The following is a 13,542-nucleotide window of genomic DNA, read 5'->3' as shown; positions in this document are numbered from 1 at the left end:
GCCAGTGGCGGGGAGGGGATACCGATCCCTTCGCTCCTGTTAGTAGTTTAGGTTAGGTTTTTATAGTTCTCGCAGGTTCGGCGCTCGGGCGGATGGCGGTGTTTCTTCTTCGAGTTTGTCTTTTGGGCTCCGATTCTTCTCGAGTTCGTCCGTATGGACGTAGTCGACGGAGCTCCGACGTAGATTACTGCCGTTTCCTTGGGCGGTGAGGTTATCGTTTCTCGTCATTTGGTGAAATTTGGTGTCAGGTACTTCAGATCTATGCAAGAGCTCAACAGCGACGACTACCGTTCTAGGGCGCTTATCCTTAGGGGAACATGCATAAAGACTTCCTGGTTGTCATTGACAAGGTCAAGCTGACTTCGGTAGGGGAGTACCGGTAGCGGCGCGTCGGCGACTCGTTCTGGCAGCAGCGGTAGTGGTCGTTCGGTTGTCTCGAAATCTCGATGTAATTTTATTATGTTTGAGATGCTTTATAGTTTCATCATAGATATGATTCGTTTCGAAAAAAAGTTGCGGAGTATGACTTTTTGATATGATCAGTGCGTAATATATCATGGAACAGAGAATGTATTGTTTGGTTTGACCAGCTAACTCTTTTAGAACACATTATGTATTGTTTGGTTCATATATGCGCGTACAACCTCTATGAACACAGACACCTTCTTAGTAGACAGGAATATCTGCTCCTGTTGAACTCACATCGTCGGATAGCCTGAAATTAATCCAGAAAAATACAAGCACCAATGTCATGTTTAGGACTTGAACTCTGATAATGATATCACTGTCCTGTTAGCCATTCAACCATATGTCTTTATCTTTGACCACCTAGCGGCTAGGTACTTTACATCCGTCCGAAAAGGCGAATTATAGATCGGGTGCAGCAAGCCGCCGCTTACACTTTTTGGTCAACAATTGGGTCAACCTCGCGCTCGGCTTGTGGAAATCTGCTAGTGGGGGGGCTTTGTGTTGTGCCGTTAACTGAAGTGCATCCCTATCTCACGCACTGAACATTTCAGCAAATCAAAGCAAGTTAAGAGGGGAAGTGCATCTCGCAGCGAAGTGGAAGCAGCTCTCAACACCACGATAAGTTCAGAATACTCGCCACTCACTCAGTCACTCATGCCCGGCGGCGCGGCAGAACAGCACAGACTCTGCAGACCTCCATGGATTCACCTACATATAGAGTTACAGAGAGCATGAACTTTCGTCCGCAGAGCTCTTCACGTTCGGCTATCATCGCTTCATCGGCACCGCCAAGAAATCATGATGGCGAGCGAGCTGTTGCCGGCGGTGCTGTTGATCTCCGTGGCGTCATTGGCCGGACTGGCCGCCGGAGCGCGCGCAAGCGGCGTCGCGATCTACTGGGGCCAGAACGGCAACGAAGGCACGCTGGCGCAGACGTGCGCGAGCGGCAACTACAAGTTCGTCAACGTGGCCTTCCTGTACACCTTCGGCAAGGGACAGACGCCGCTGCTGAACCTGGCGGGCCACTGCGACCCGGCGTCCGACGGCTGTACGGGCGTGGGCGCCGACGTCAGGTCCTGCCAGCGCCTCGGCATCAAGGTCATGCTCTCCATCGGCGGCGGCGGCGGCAGCTACGGCCTCTCGTCCCGCGCGGACGCCAGGCTTGTCGCGAGGTACCTCTGGGAGAACTACCTCGGCGGCACGTCGGCGTCGAGGCCCCTCGGCGACGCGGTGCTCGACGGCGTCGACTTCGACATCGAGAGCGGCGGGAGCGCGCACTGGGACGAGCTGGCGCGGAGCTGAAGAAGTACTCGGGGAAGGGACGCGAGCGCAAGAGGGTGTACCTGGCGGCGGCCCCGCAGTGCCCGTTCCCGGACGCGTCGCTCGGCGGGCTCGGCGGCGCGCTCGGCACGGGCCTGTTAGACTACGTGTGGGTGCAGTTCTATAACAACCCGCCGTGCCAGTACACCACGGACGGTGGGGTGCGCAACCTGGCGCGCACGTGGGAGCAGTGGACGGCCATACCGGCGAGGCAGGTGTTCCTCGGGCTCCCGGCGGCGCCCGAGGCCGCCGGCAGCGGGTTCGTGGAGGCGACAGACCTGGTGTCCAAGGTACTGCCGGTGGTGAAGAAGTCGAAGAAGTTCGGTGGGATCATGTTGTGGTCGAGGTTCTACGATGGGAAGACCGGGTACAGCGACAAGGTCAAGACCAGCCTGTGAGCTGGCGTTAACGGCTGCTAAGCTCGGGTCAGGGATCAAGAGCACGTGCCATTAACATGTCCTCTATCACGTGTCAAGCCTGATACTGAGCAAAGACAAATAACAGGACAGAAATGTACTGTATGATCGTATTCATCACTAAGAACCACTTTCCTCTATCGCAGTGCATGTTCGTTTTGTTCTAAGTGAAACTTTGTAAAATTCGATCAGGTTTATGAAAATTACATAAAACACTATATGTCATCAAGCTTGCGGAAGATGGGGCTCGTGATGATGGGGGGGCTCCGACGAGTCGTGTCGTTGCCGGCGAGCTCGAGACAGCATGATCACCCTTCAAATTTCTGGTTGTAGTTTTGTTTAGATATGTTGAGCAAGGTTGTTATTGCTTGTATATCTGGCGGCTAGGATCTCTTGTAATTACTTTCCTAGCTTAGCGATATCTCTTGATCCTTCCTTGTATAGCGGATATGGTTGAGATCTCGCAGCCCATGTACTCTATATATGCTATGGCTTATGAGCAATACAATCATCAATGCAAATATTGTCATTCCACATGGTATCAGATACCGATCGTTCCTAACCTAAAATTCTTCCGCTACCGCCGCCACACCGTGCCGCCGCCACTCCTCGCCGCCGCCGCACCGTAGCCGCCGCCACCTCCCTCTCTCCGGGCCGCCGCACCAACCCTGCCGCCGCCCCCTCCTCCCCCTACCCTCCTCTTCCAGCCGCCACAACCCCCCCTCCCACACCCGACGCCATGTACTCCACCACTTCTTCCTCCCTGTCCGGCGGATCCAACCCCTTCGCCGGACCTGAACCCGTCCCAGCCGAGGACATCCGCAACATCGACATCACCACGCGCGTCCTTGTCCGTCTCTCCCAAGAGGACTCCTCCTATTACCCGTGGAAAACTTACTTCCATCTCGTCTTCCGCGAGTATCATCTCCAGGAGCACGTGGATGGCTCCGTCGACGCCAAGGCCATGCTGCACGACCCCGAGTGGTCGGCCGTTGAAGCTACTCTCATTCGTTGGTTTTATCAAACCATCTTGGCCGACCTCTTCTACACGATGGTGAAGGACGAGGACGACACCCACTCCGTCTAGACGAAGCTCAACGGCCTCTTCACCGACAATCGGCTCCAGCGGCTCGTCTTCCTCCAACAGGAGTTCTTCGGGTGCCACCAGAACAACTCCTCGGTGGACGACTTCTGTATGCGCCTGAAGCGCCTCTGTGATGAGCTTCGCGACATCGGCGAGAAGGTCTCCGACGACCTCCTCCTCAGCACCCTCGTCGCCGGCCTCAACAAGGAGTTCGGCAACGCCGCGGCCAACCTCACGCTCATCCCCAACCCCACTTTTCCGCGGGTCGTCGCTTACCTGCGCTTGGAGGAGCACCGGATGAAGCAGCTCAAGACTCGGGCTGTTCACACCGCCCTCGCCGCGGGCACCTCCCGTGGCCCGCCTGCCCCGCCACCACCGGCTCCACTCCAGCCGCCCGCGCCGTTCCCGTTCCCGCACCCAGGGGCACCGGGGCCCGCTCCTGCCACCGATCGCGGTGGTCGCAAGGGCGGCAAGGGCGGCCGCAAGGGCCAGCCACGCGGCACCAACACGGGCGAGGCGCATGGCCAACAGTAGCAGATGCCCACCCCGCCGTGGACCTTCGGGCATAACCCGTGGACTGGAGTAGTCCACGCCTACTCGATGCCCATCCCACGTGCGCCAGCCCCCGGCATTCTTGGACCTCGTCCGGCGCAGCACCAGGCTCACTTCGCCGCTCTGCAGCAGTTTGGCGCCTACCCGGCGCTGCCGGCGCCTCCACCACAGCTCGGTGCTCCTACTATTCCCATGACGCCACCCTTGCCGGCTGCACCCTGGGATCCCGTGCTTCTCGCGGCGCTGCACTCCGCCCCTACGCCCAGCACCTACACCGGGGGCGGCGATTGGTTCATGGATAGCGGGGCAACCGCTCATATGTCTGCCCATCCCGGTAATCTCGTCACTTCTTTTCCCACCAACACCTCCACTCGCATCACTGTAGGTGATGGTTCTTCCCTCCCAATTACTCATATTGGCCATGCATCGTTTCCTTCTTGTTCTACTCCTATTAACATGTCTAATGTCTTAGTCTCGCCTGACCTTATTAAAAATCTTGTCTCTGTTCGTTCTCTTACCCGTGAAAATGCTATCACTGTTGAGTTTCACGGTTGTGGTTTTTCTGTGAAGGATGCCCGTACTCGTATGGTACTCCACCGATGTGACAGCTATGACGAACTCTACCCGGTGCACCCGTCATCCACCACCGCCACCGCTCCTGTTGCCCTCTCCGTCGGTGTGGACCTCTGGCATGCTCGTTTGGGTCACCCAAACCCAACTACCCTTCGTCATATTCTTAGGAGTTTTTCTTTCACATGTAATAAAACTGCCGATCACACTTGTCATGCATGTCGTGTCGGCAAACACGTCCGTCTTCCCTTTAGTGAGTCTTCCTCAGTAGCTTCATACCCCTTTCAGTTAATTCACAGCGATGTTTGGACATCTCCTGTTGCGAGCAACTCGGGCTATCTTTATTACCTTGTCATTTATGGACCTTTCCGCTTCGGCAGAAATCGGATGTTATTTCTACTCTGTCGGCCTTTTACGCCTATGTCAGCACCCACTTTGGGCGTCCCATTCTCGCTTTACAAACCGACAATGGGAAAGAGTTCGATAATCTCACCGTCCGCCACCTACTCACCACACATGGCACCATATTTTGTCTCACATGCCCCTACACCTCGCAACAAAACGGGCGGGCAGAACGCGTCCTTCGCACCTTGAATGATTGCGTTCGTACTCTGTTATTTCATGCCAACGTCCCACCCCGCTTCTGGCCGGATGCCCTGGCCACGGCGTCTCTCTTGGTCAACGTCCGCCCTTGTCGCACTCGCTGGAATTATGCACCACATCACCTTCTCTTCGGCACTCCCCCATCCTAAGATGACCTTCGCGTATTTGGGTGTCTCTATTACCCTAGCATTGCCGCCACCGCTCCGCACAAGCTCGCCCCGCGGTCGCTTGCATGCATCTTCCTCGGCTATCCACCCAACACGAAGGGCTACCGGTGCTACGGTCCCGTCTCTCACCGGGTGATCAACTCGCGACACGTGTACTTTGACGAAAAAGTATTTCCTTTTCATCAGGTACCATCTGCTGACGGATCATCCTCATCGCTGCCGCCTCTATTTGGCGGCCCTTCACCAGCGGTGCCTCAGCCCCATGGCGGGCGCCCATGGACAGATCTCGGCCCTCCGATGCCCCCACCAGACGCCGCCACCCCGCCAGCTGCAGCAGCCCCGCCGGGTGTCGCTGCCCCGCCAGGCTTGGCTGGGTCGGCCACCATCTCGGCGGCCTCAGATGAGGCCCTGGAGGCTACCTCGGACGCCTCTAGCGCGTCCTCTCGTGCTGCTTCGTCGGGCCCGTCTACATCGGCATCTCCGGGGTCGGGCACTCCTTCATCGACCGATGTGGCCCATGGGCAGCCGCCCGTCCCGGCGCCCCAGCTTGGGGTCACAACTTGGGCGCACATCGGGGTTCTCCGTCCGAGCACGCGGTACCCTACCGAGCAGTACCTGTGTGCCGCTTCGACGTCTTCACCGTCGCTGGTTCCGTCCTCCGCCCGCGCGGCCTTGTGTGATCCGCATTGGCTGGCCGCCATGCAGGAGGAGTTCGACGCGTTGTAACACAATCGGACATGGCAACTGGTCCCACGTCCCCGCAATGCTAATATCATTAGCGGGAAGTGAGTTTTCCGCCACAAGACTCGTTCCGACGGTACCCTTGAGCGGTACAAGGCTCGTTGGGTCATCCGCGGTTTCCGGCAACACGCCGGAGTTGACTTCACCGACACCTTCGCTCCGGTCGTCAAGCCGGGCACGATCCGCACCGTCCTTCAGCTCGCGGTCTCTCGTGCATGGCCGATGCACCAGCTCGACGTCTCCAACGTGTTCCTCCACGGTCATCTGGCTGAGCAGGTCTACTGTGAGCAGCCCACTGGCTTCATCGACGCTACTCATCCGGACTATGTGTGCTTGCTCTCCCGCTCCCTATACGGGCTGAAGCAGGCACCGAGAGCCTGGTACCAGCGCATCGCCGCCTTCCTACAGCAGATGGGGTTCCGAGCTACTCGCTCCGACGCCTCCCTCTTTGTGTACCATCACGGCGCTGCTACTGCCTACCTTCTTCTCTACGTGGACGACATCATCCTCACGGCTTCTTCGACTGAGCTTCTTGGTCAGCTTACCGCTCGTCTGAGTGCCGAGTTCGCCCTGAAGGACTTGGGGCCTCTTCACTACTTCCTCGGCATCGAGGTAGTTCGGCGTTCCGACGGCTTCTTTCTTCATCAGCAGAAGTATGCGCATGAGCTCCTTGAGCGCGCCGGCATGCTTAACTGCAAGCCCGTCGCTACTCCTGTTGACACGAAGGCCAAGCTCTCAGCGCTCGATGGCTCTCCTGCACCAAACGGGCCATTCTACCACTCTATTGTGGGTGCACTTCAGTACCTGACCCTCACCAGACCGGACTTACAGTACGCCGTGCAGCAGGTGTGCCTTCATATGCACGCTCCTCAGGACAGTCACTGGAACCTCGTGAAGTGGATCCTTCGGTATATCCGCGACACTATGGCTCTCGGTCTCACCCTGACAGCATCCTCCTCCACTGACATGGTTGCCTACTCCGATGGTGACTGGGTTGGCTGTCCGGACACTCGTCGTTCCACCTCCGGCTATTGTGTCTACCTCGGCCCCTCTCTCATATCGTGGTCGTCCAAGCGACAGCCCACGGTATCGCGCTCTAGCGCTGAGGCTGAGTATCGAGTTGTGGCCAATGCCGTTGCAGAGTGCTCCTGGCTCCGACAGCTTCTTCAGGAGCTCCATCACGACGTGACTCACGCTACTCTTGTGTATTGCGACAACGTCTCTGCTGTTTATCTCTCCGCCAACCTCGTTCATCATCGCCGCACAAAGCACATCGAGCTTGATATTCACTTCGTGCGTGAGCAGGTGGCCCTCGGGCATGTTCGTGTCCTTCACGTACCCACCGTGCAGCAGTTCTTCGATGTCATGACGAAGGGGTTACCGACTACTACATTCGAGGAGTTTCGGTCCAGTCTATGCGTCACTGGCGACGTATCGACTGCGAGGGGGTGTTCAGCAAGGTTGTTATTGCATGTATATCTGGCGGCTAGGATCTCTTGTAATTACTTTCCTAGCTTAGCGATATCTCCCGATCCTTTCCTTGTATAGCGGATATGGTTGAGATCTCGCAGCCCATGTACTCTATATATGCTATGGCATATGAGCAATACAATCATCAATGCAAATATTGTCATTCCACAAGATATTTCGATGTTTTTTTCTTCTGCTGAAACACTTCGATTTTTTTTATGTTGCATAGGTTGTTTTCACAACCTTCATCCTCGTGTATGTTCTGCTACAATACACATGGGCGTCATGTCGCAATTATTCTGGCTCATTGCAATGTTATGTCCACACAACAAAGTTTTTAGTGTTGTCGACCTGTTATTGATGTCGGTTCTATGTTGCTTATAATGCAATGGCTTTTCTTATTAGTTTGCTGCGATCAACTGGGATTTATTGCATATAGAAAAATGGTTTCAGAGGTATGCTTGGCATGTTCCAACATTTTTGTATGTTTATGAAATACTGAGAAAACATATTGTGATGATGTTCAATAAGTAGAAGAAACGTGTTGCAGTATGGATAGACGGGGCGTATCCTCCATTGGAACAACGTCTACTGTCTAGTCTTCTTTTGGCGCGAATGTTGTTAGCTAGAGTAGATATTGACAGATGCATGGTATAAATCCTTCACACGAACTGTTTTAAAAGGCTCAACTTTAAGAAAATCTTATATTTATGTTTTATTTCAGAGAAGGTTAAATGCCATATATTAAGTAGCACAAACCTTAAATACACACTTATGGAAAATTGAAAAATATATCTAAATACTTTGGGGTGCCAAAGTCTTCTTCCACCTTCATCCACTGGCAATGTGTGGTGAAACAAACTTGTTGTCGCCTCTGTACCTCCATCTTAGCGGAGCAAATTTGTTAAAATCATGCGTTTTGTAGAAGCAATGGCCATGAATTCGTCGTTGTACACCAAAAAACGTCAATGATCGTGATCTACATAGTATTATCGTCGTCCGGAGAAAACAATCGGTGAACTGGAGCTATAGAACCTGAGGTCTAGCTAGACGGAGTCGGACAGTCCAAACTGGAGTGAAAGAAGCACCACCAAAACAAGGGCTAGGCAGAAAGAACTTACTTCAGGCATACACCTACATTATTGTCTCAACACCGCCGACCAAAGACAAAATCTAAATTTATTTTTAACCCTACCACCACGGGACTGAAGCCCCTGGGGTCCCCGCCAATGAGCGACAAACAAAGTGAGAGGTGGTCTGCTGTCTCACCGATGAGACGTGTAGATCGGCCACCGCCGCCCTTGCCGCCTTGGGCACGGGAGAGGAGGAGGAAATCAATTCATAATTAAAACATCTTATACTTATGTTAATTAAGTCGACCTTTAAAAAATGACATATAGATATGAAAGGACGTTGCAGCAACGATGTGTACACTACTACCAGCGCAAACATCTACGGTCAACTTCACCCAAAAAAAAACTTCTGTTACCCGTGACGCTCAACCAGATATAGTACACATTCATCTCAAAACAAGTGACTCAACTTTGTACTTCCTCCGTCCCCAAATTCTTGTCTTAAATTTATTTAAATACGGATGTATCAAGTCACGTTTTAGTATTAAATACATCCGTATCTAGACAAATCTAAGACAATAATTTTAGGACGCGGGAGTAGTAAGTTGATACAAAGTTAGTACAAAATTAAGTCACTTATTCTTGTTTTAAATTTATCTAAATACGGATGTATCAATCACGTTTTAGTATTAGATACATCCGTATCTAGACAAATTTAAAACAACAATTTTGGGACGGGGAAAGTACTAACTTGATACAAAGTTAGTACAAAGTTGAGTCAAAGTTAGTATAAAGTTAAGTCATTTATTTTAAGACGGGGGGAGTAAACGACCGCCCGAAGAGTAAACGTCCAAGATGACCTATAGAGCACCCCTAAGTCCGGCAAGACGGAGTCGGGCAACCAAATCTCCTACGCTCCCCCAATGAGCCTGGCCAATCTTCATCGGTCCGAACTAGAGCTGGGGGGCCAGGGCATACAACCAAGTTGTTCCCTCCACACAAAAACGTAGAAGAAAAAGTCAGACCGGAAGAACTATATCTCGGGGCGCACCATCCTCCACAAGTCACTGCCGAACAAGGGCGAGTTAGAGAGACCTTATTCCATCCTGACACTTACGACATCATCTCACCCCCGCCGATTGGAGACAAAATCTAAATTTATTTGTAACTCTACCACCATGGGACTAAGCCCCTGGGTCCCTGCCCCCTCTCATTGTCGGAACGACAGAGGGAGGGAGAGGGGAATGTTGCCTCATAGATGAGGCGTGTAGACCAGTCACCGTCGATAATAATGTTGCCTGGGGCACGAGAGAGAAGGAAGAAAATAATTTGTAATGGAAACTTCTAGAGTACTTACTAAGTAAATATGTATGGGCAATGCACGTTTGATATTATGCAGGTATTAATTGCACACGTATATTAGATGAGATATTATTTGCACATTAATTATATGATTAGCGGTGATGGCAATATTTGTTAGCATGTAATTAATTGCATGATAATCATGTTGAGCGCTCACCATTTGAAGCAATATAGTAGGTTGTTGGATTGACCTGAGTTGATGACTGATATTAGTTGGATCTACCATTTTGAATCTTTTCGTATCGGTGTGGATATAGATATAGATTTTATGTAGAGCTCTATTTAGAAGAACAAACAAAAAACTGACCCATAGATATGGGTAATCTTTACCCTCTAAAAAAATGTTCTCTCAATTAAAAACTTTACATATTGTTTTGAGGAATAAAATATTCTCTTTACAAAAGCCACCTTTTTTTCACCGCGTAAGTTATTGTGGCCTTTTTTTCTGACACAAGATTTGGCATGATCCTGAAGGGCGAAAGGACGTCAGTAGCAACGATGTGCACACTACTACCAGTGCAAACAATTACGGTCAAACTTCTGATACGCGTGACGCTCAACCAAATATAGTAGTAGTAGTACTAGAAAAACTGAGTCATTTTCTTAAGAGCGAAGAAAGATCGGTTTTATAAATGGAAAACATTCATAGTGGAGCTAATGAGCAACCAATCAAAATCATCCTCACAAACCCGTAAAGATCCTCTGCTTCCGCGAAGTTTCGGATGATCTCAGCAAGTACCCTACGGCCTTCCTCTCCTATCAAATCGTCTCTTTCCCTTCCCGTTGTTCGTAAGTCGCAACACGCGAAATTTCATCAACACCAAAAATCAAGCGAGACTGCCCAAAGCAACCGCGTGAAGAACGGCCAGGACGCGTCAAGAACGCCATATAAATACCATCACGAACACGATCGTTGGGCCATCACGAACCCATTTCACCAACGCATCCGTCGCCTTCACGACCAGGTCACTAGTCCAGTTCAGGAAGCGCAGATGGCCTCCTACGAGAAGCAGCAGCCGCCGCCGCAGCCGCCGGTGAACGCGGCGCCCTACTACGCGTACCCGGCCCCGCAGCAGCCGTACTACGCGCCCCCGCCTCCCCCTCCGCCCGCCCCGCGCCGGAGCGGGCCCGGCTGCCTCCTCTGCTTCGTCTTCAAGGTCATCGCCCTCGTCATCATCGCGCTGGGGGCCGCCACCCTCGTGCTCTGGCTTATCCTGCGCCCGGGCGCCGTCAGGGCCACCGCCGTCTCCGCTACGCTCTCCCGCTTCGACCTGGCCGAAGGCGTACGCGGCGGCGAGGGAGTCCTCCAGTACAACCTCACCGTGGACGTCCGCGTCCGCAACCCCAACCGCTTCCGCATCCACTACGAGTACGCCGAGGCGCAGGCGTCTTACGACGGCGAGCGCTTCGGGTACGACCCCGTCGAGCCCTTCTACCTGGAGAGGAAGGGCGAGCGCATCGTCACGGCCGCGTTCGGCGGCTCGTCCGTCGTCGACGACCGCGGCGCGCTGCGGTCGTACCGGAGGGAGAGGGGCGACGGCTTCTACTACGTCAAGGTGAGGCTGTACGCCGACCTCGGGTTCAAGGTCAGGGTCTTCAACGCGCGCCGCAAGAGCAAGATCAGCTGCACGCTCCGCCTGCCGGTGCCGAACGCGAGCGCGACGCCGGTGCCGACGATGCTGGGGACGAGGTGCGCCGTGGACTTCTGACCCGCCCCGATTCGTCACAACGGGATATGCTTCCGCCGGCTGCCGTGCCAAAGATTATATTTTGTTTGACGCTGGTAGTATGTGTTTGTCATTTTGAAACCGTGCATTAGAGAGGGTGGCCGTGCTTAAATTATTCCTGTAAGCGCGTCTAGATTCTTTCGTTTTTCATTTGATGTGCATATATCTTTGAATAATTCGACACCTTGAATTCGTCTGTTACACCGTATTATATTGCGAATTCGTGCTTAAATTTTAGTTCATATTTTGACATGGTCTCGTGGCAACATAAAAGAAGATCACGCAAAAACATTTCAAATATGTTGATGCAGCCAAAATAACTAGTGGATGCAACAAACCCACCCTTGGCCATAGCAGATCACGCAAAACATAACATATGCAGCAAGAAGCATTGCAAAGAACACTTGCAACTAACAACTATTTTATTACTTTTATTTACATTTCTGAAATGAAAAATATCACCTCGCAAAAAAAATGAAAAAATATTTAAATTTTAAAAATGTTCATCATGCGTTGAATAAAGGTTCCTGTAACTTTATAAAAAACTTTGTAAGCATTCAAAAAATGAGGAATTTGAAAAAATGTTCACATATTTCAAGAAAATGTTCGTGAATATTTTGAAAACAATAATTATATAATGTATGAAAATGTTCCTATAATTTAAAATATGTTTTCAACCATTTAAAAAATATTATTGAAATTAAGAAAAAAGGCATACTAAAGAAAGTTCACCTAATATAAAAAAACTAAAATGTTTTGTACCATTTAATAAAATGTATGTGATCCCCCGTAAAAAAAATGTGACATTTAAAAACGTTTTGAGCATTTCAAATATATGTTTGTGACATTTTAAGTAAAATATTTATGCAATGTAATAAAATATTCATGTATTCAAAAAATGTTTCATATCATTCAAAAATGTTTAACATCTATTAAAAAACAAACTTTTATTTAAAAAATCCATTCTATATTTGAAAAATGTTCAACATGTATCAAAAACATGTTACATGTGTATACGAGAAGTGTACAAGATGTGTTAAAAAATAAGCCATTTGTTGAAAAAACTAAAAAGAAAACAAAAACCAAAGGAAACTAGTAAAAAAACAAGAACGCCAAAATCTGAAAAGAAAAAACGATCAAAACCGACACTGAAAACACACGAAAAAGAGGAGTAAAAAAACGCGTGGAAGCTTCTTCTCTTTTTGAGAGAGAGAGGCGTGGAAGCTTCTTATACCGGTCATAGAGGCTTCCTAAAACCACTCCGTCAGGACTTATGTGGCAGAGGCGAGACGAATGGTCCTCCCGCAGGGTGCGAGATATAGCCCTGGGAGACTGGGGGCGGTATGCCGACGGCCCAAGTTGCAGCAGTTTTTTTTTTCGAGACAGTTGCTGTAGTTAGTTAGCGGGAGCCTCGGGATTTTGTTCTTCCTCGTAAATATCGTAAACTCAGTCCTCCGCGTTTTATCCTTCCTTTTCTCCTTCCTACTAGGTTTTGTTTCGTTGTTTTCGCTGGTAATACCTGCCACTCTCCCGCCGACGAGCAGGAATCGGCGGCGCCGGACGGCGTAGAAAGATGAAAGGCCACACGGGGAAGGATGAGGACCGTGGCAACTCGAACCCGAACTACAGCTACCGAATGGTCTTCCTGACCAACTTCCTCATTGTAAGATCCAAGAGTCCCTACATTCATATGCGCCAAGGTGTTCATTGACGACCGCCTTTGTTTATTTGTTCCATTGATCTGACCAACTTCCTCATATGTTTCGTACTACTCCCTGGCCACTAGTTAATTTCTCCGTTTATATATAACACACATGGCTTGAGCAATTCCCAGATACACGCTGGTTGATTAGTTTCCCTTTCAGAATCTAACAGCAATTTGAGTTATTGATTTAAGTACTGGCTCTAGCTACTGCTTGCTTAGAATTTGTTTTATCCCCATCCAGTTGAGAATTAGAGTACTACCGTTGACTCTGTTGCTTCTTATAA

General features: G+C 50.8%; 1 protein-coding gene and 1 pseudogene across 1 annotated transcript; both read left to right on the top strand.

The window, feature by feature from the left end:
• Positions 1-1,269: 1,269 nt before the first annotated feature.
• LOC123071518 (hevamine-A-like) lies at positions 1,270-2,344 on the top strand (annotated as a pseudogene).
• An 8,389-nt stretch (positions 2,345-10,733) lies between these two features.
• On the top strand, positions 10,734-11,764 carry LOC123071519 (NDR1/HIN1-like protein 10). Its single transcript, XM_044495094.1, has one exon. The coding sequence runs from the start codon at positions 10,819-10,821 to the stop codon at positions 11,533-11,535; it is 717 nt and encodes a 238-aa protein (XP_044351029.1). The 5' UTR covers positions 10,734-10,818; the 3' UTR covers positions 11,536-11,764.
• The last annotated feature ends 1,778 nt before the right edge of the window (positions 11,765-13,542 follow it).

This window comes from Triticum aestivum, chromosome 3B (assembly GCF_018294505.1).
Source record: "Triticum aestivum cultivar Chinese Spring chromosome 3B, IWGSC CS RefSeq v2.1, whole genome shotgun sequence".
In the NCBI taxonomy this organism is placed as follows: Eukaryota; Viridiplantae; Streptophyta; class Magnoliopsida; order Poales; family Poaceae; genus Triticum; species Triticum aestivum.
This window is presented reverse-complemented; position numbering and strand designations above follow the sequence as displayed.

Coding starts and splice junctions, on each gene's coding strand:
- LOC123071519 (XM_044495094.1), top strand. CDS start 10,819: ATGGCCTCCTACGAGAAGCAGCAGCCGCCGCCGCAGCCGCCGGTGAAC.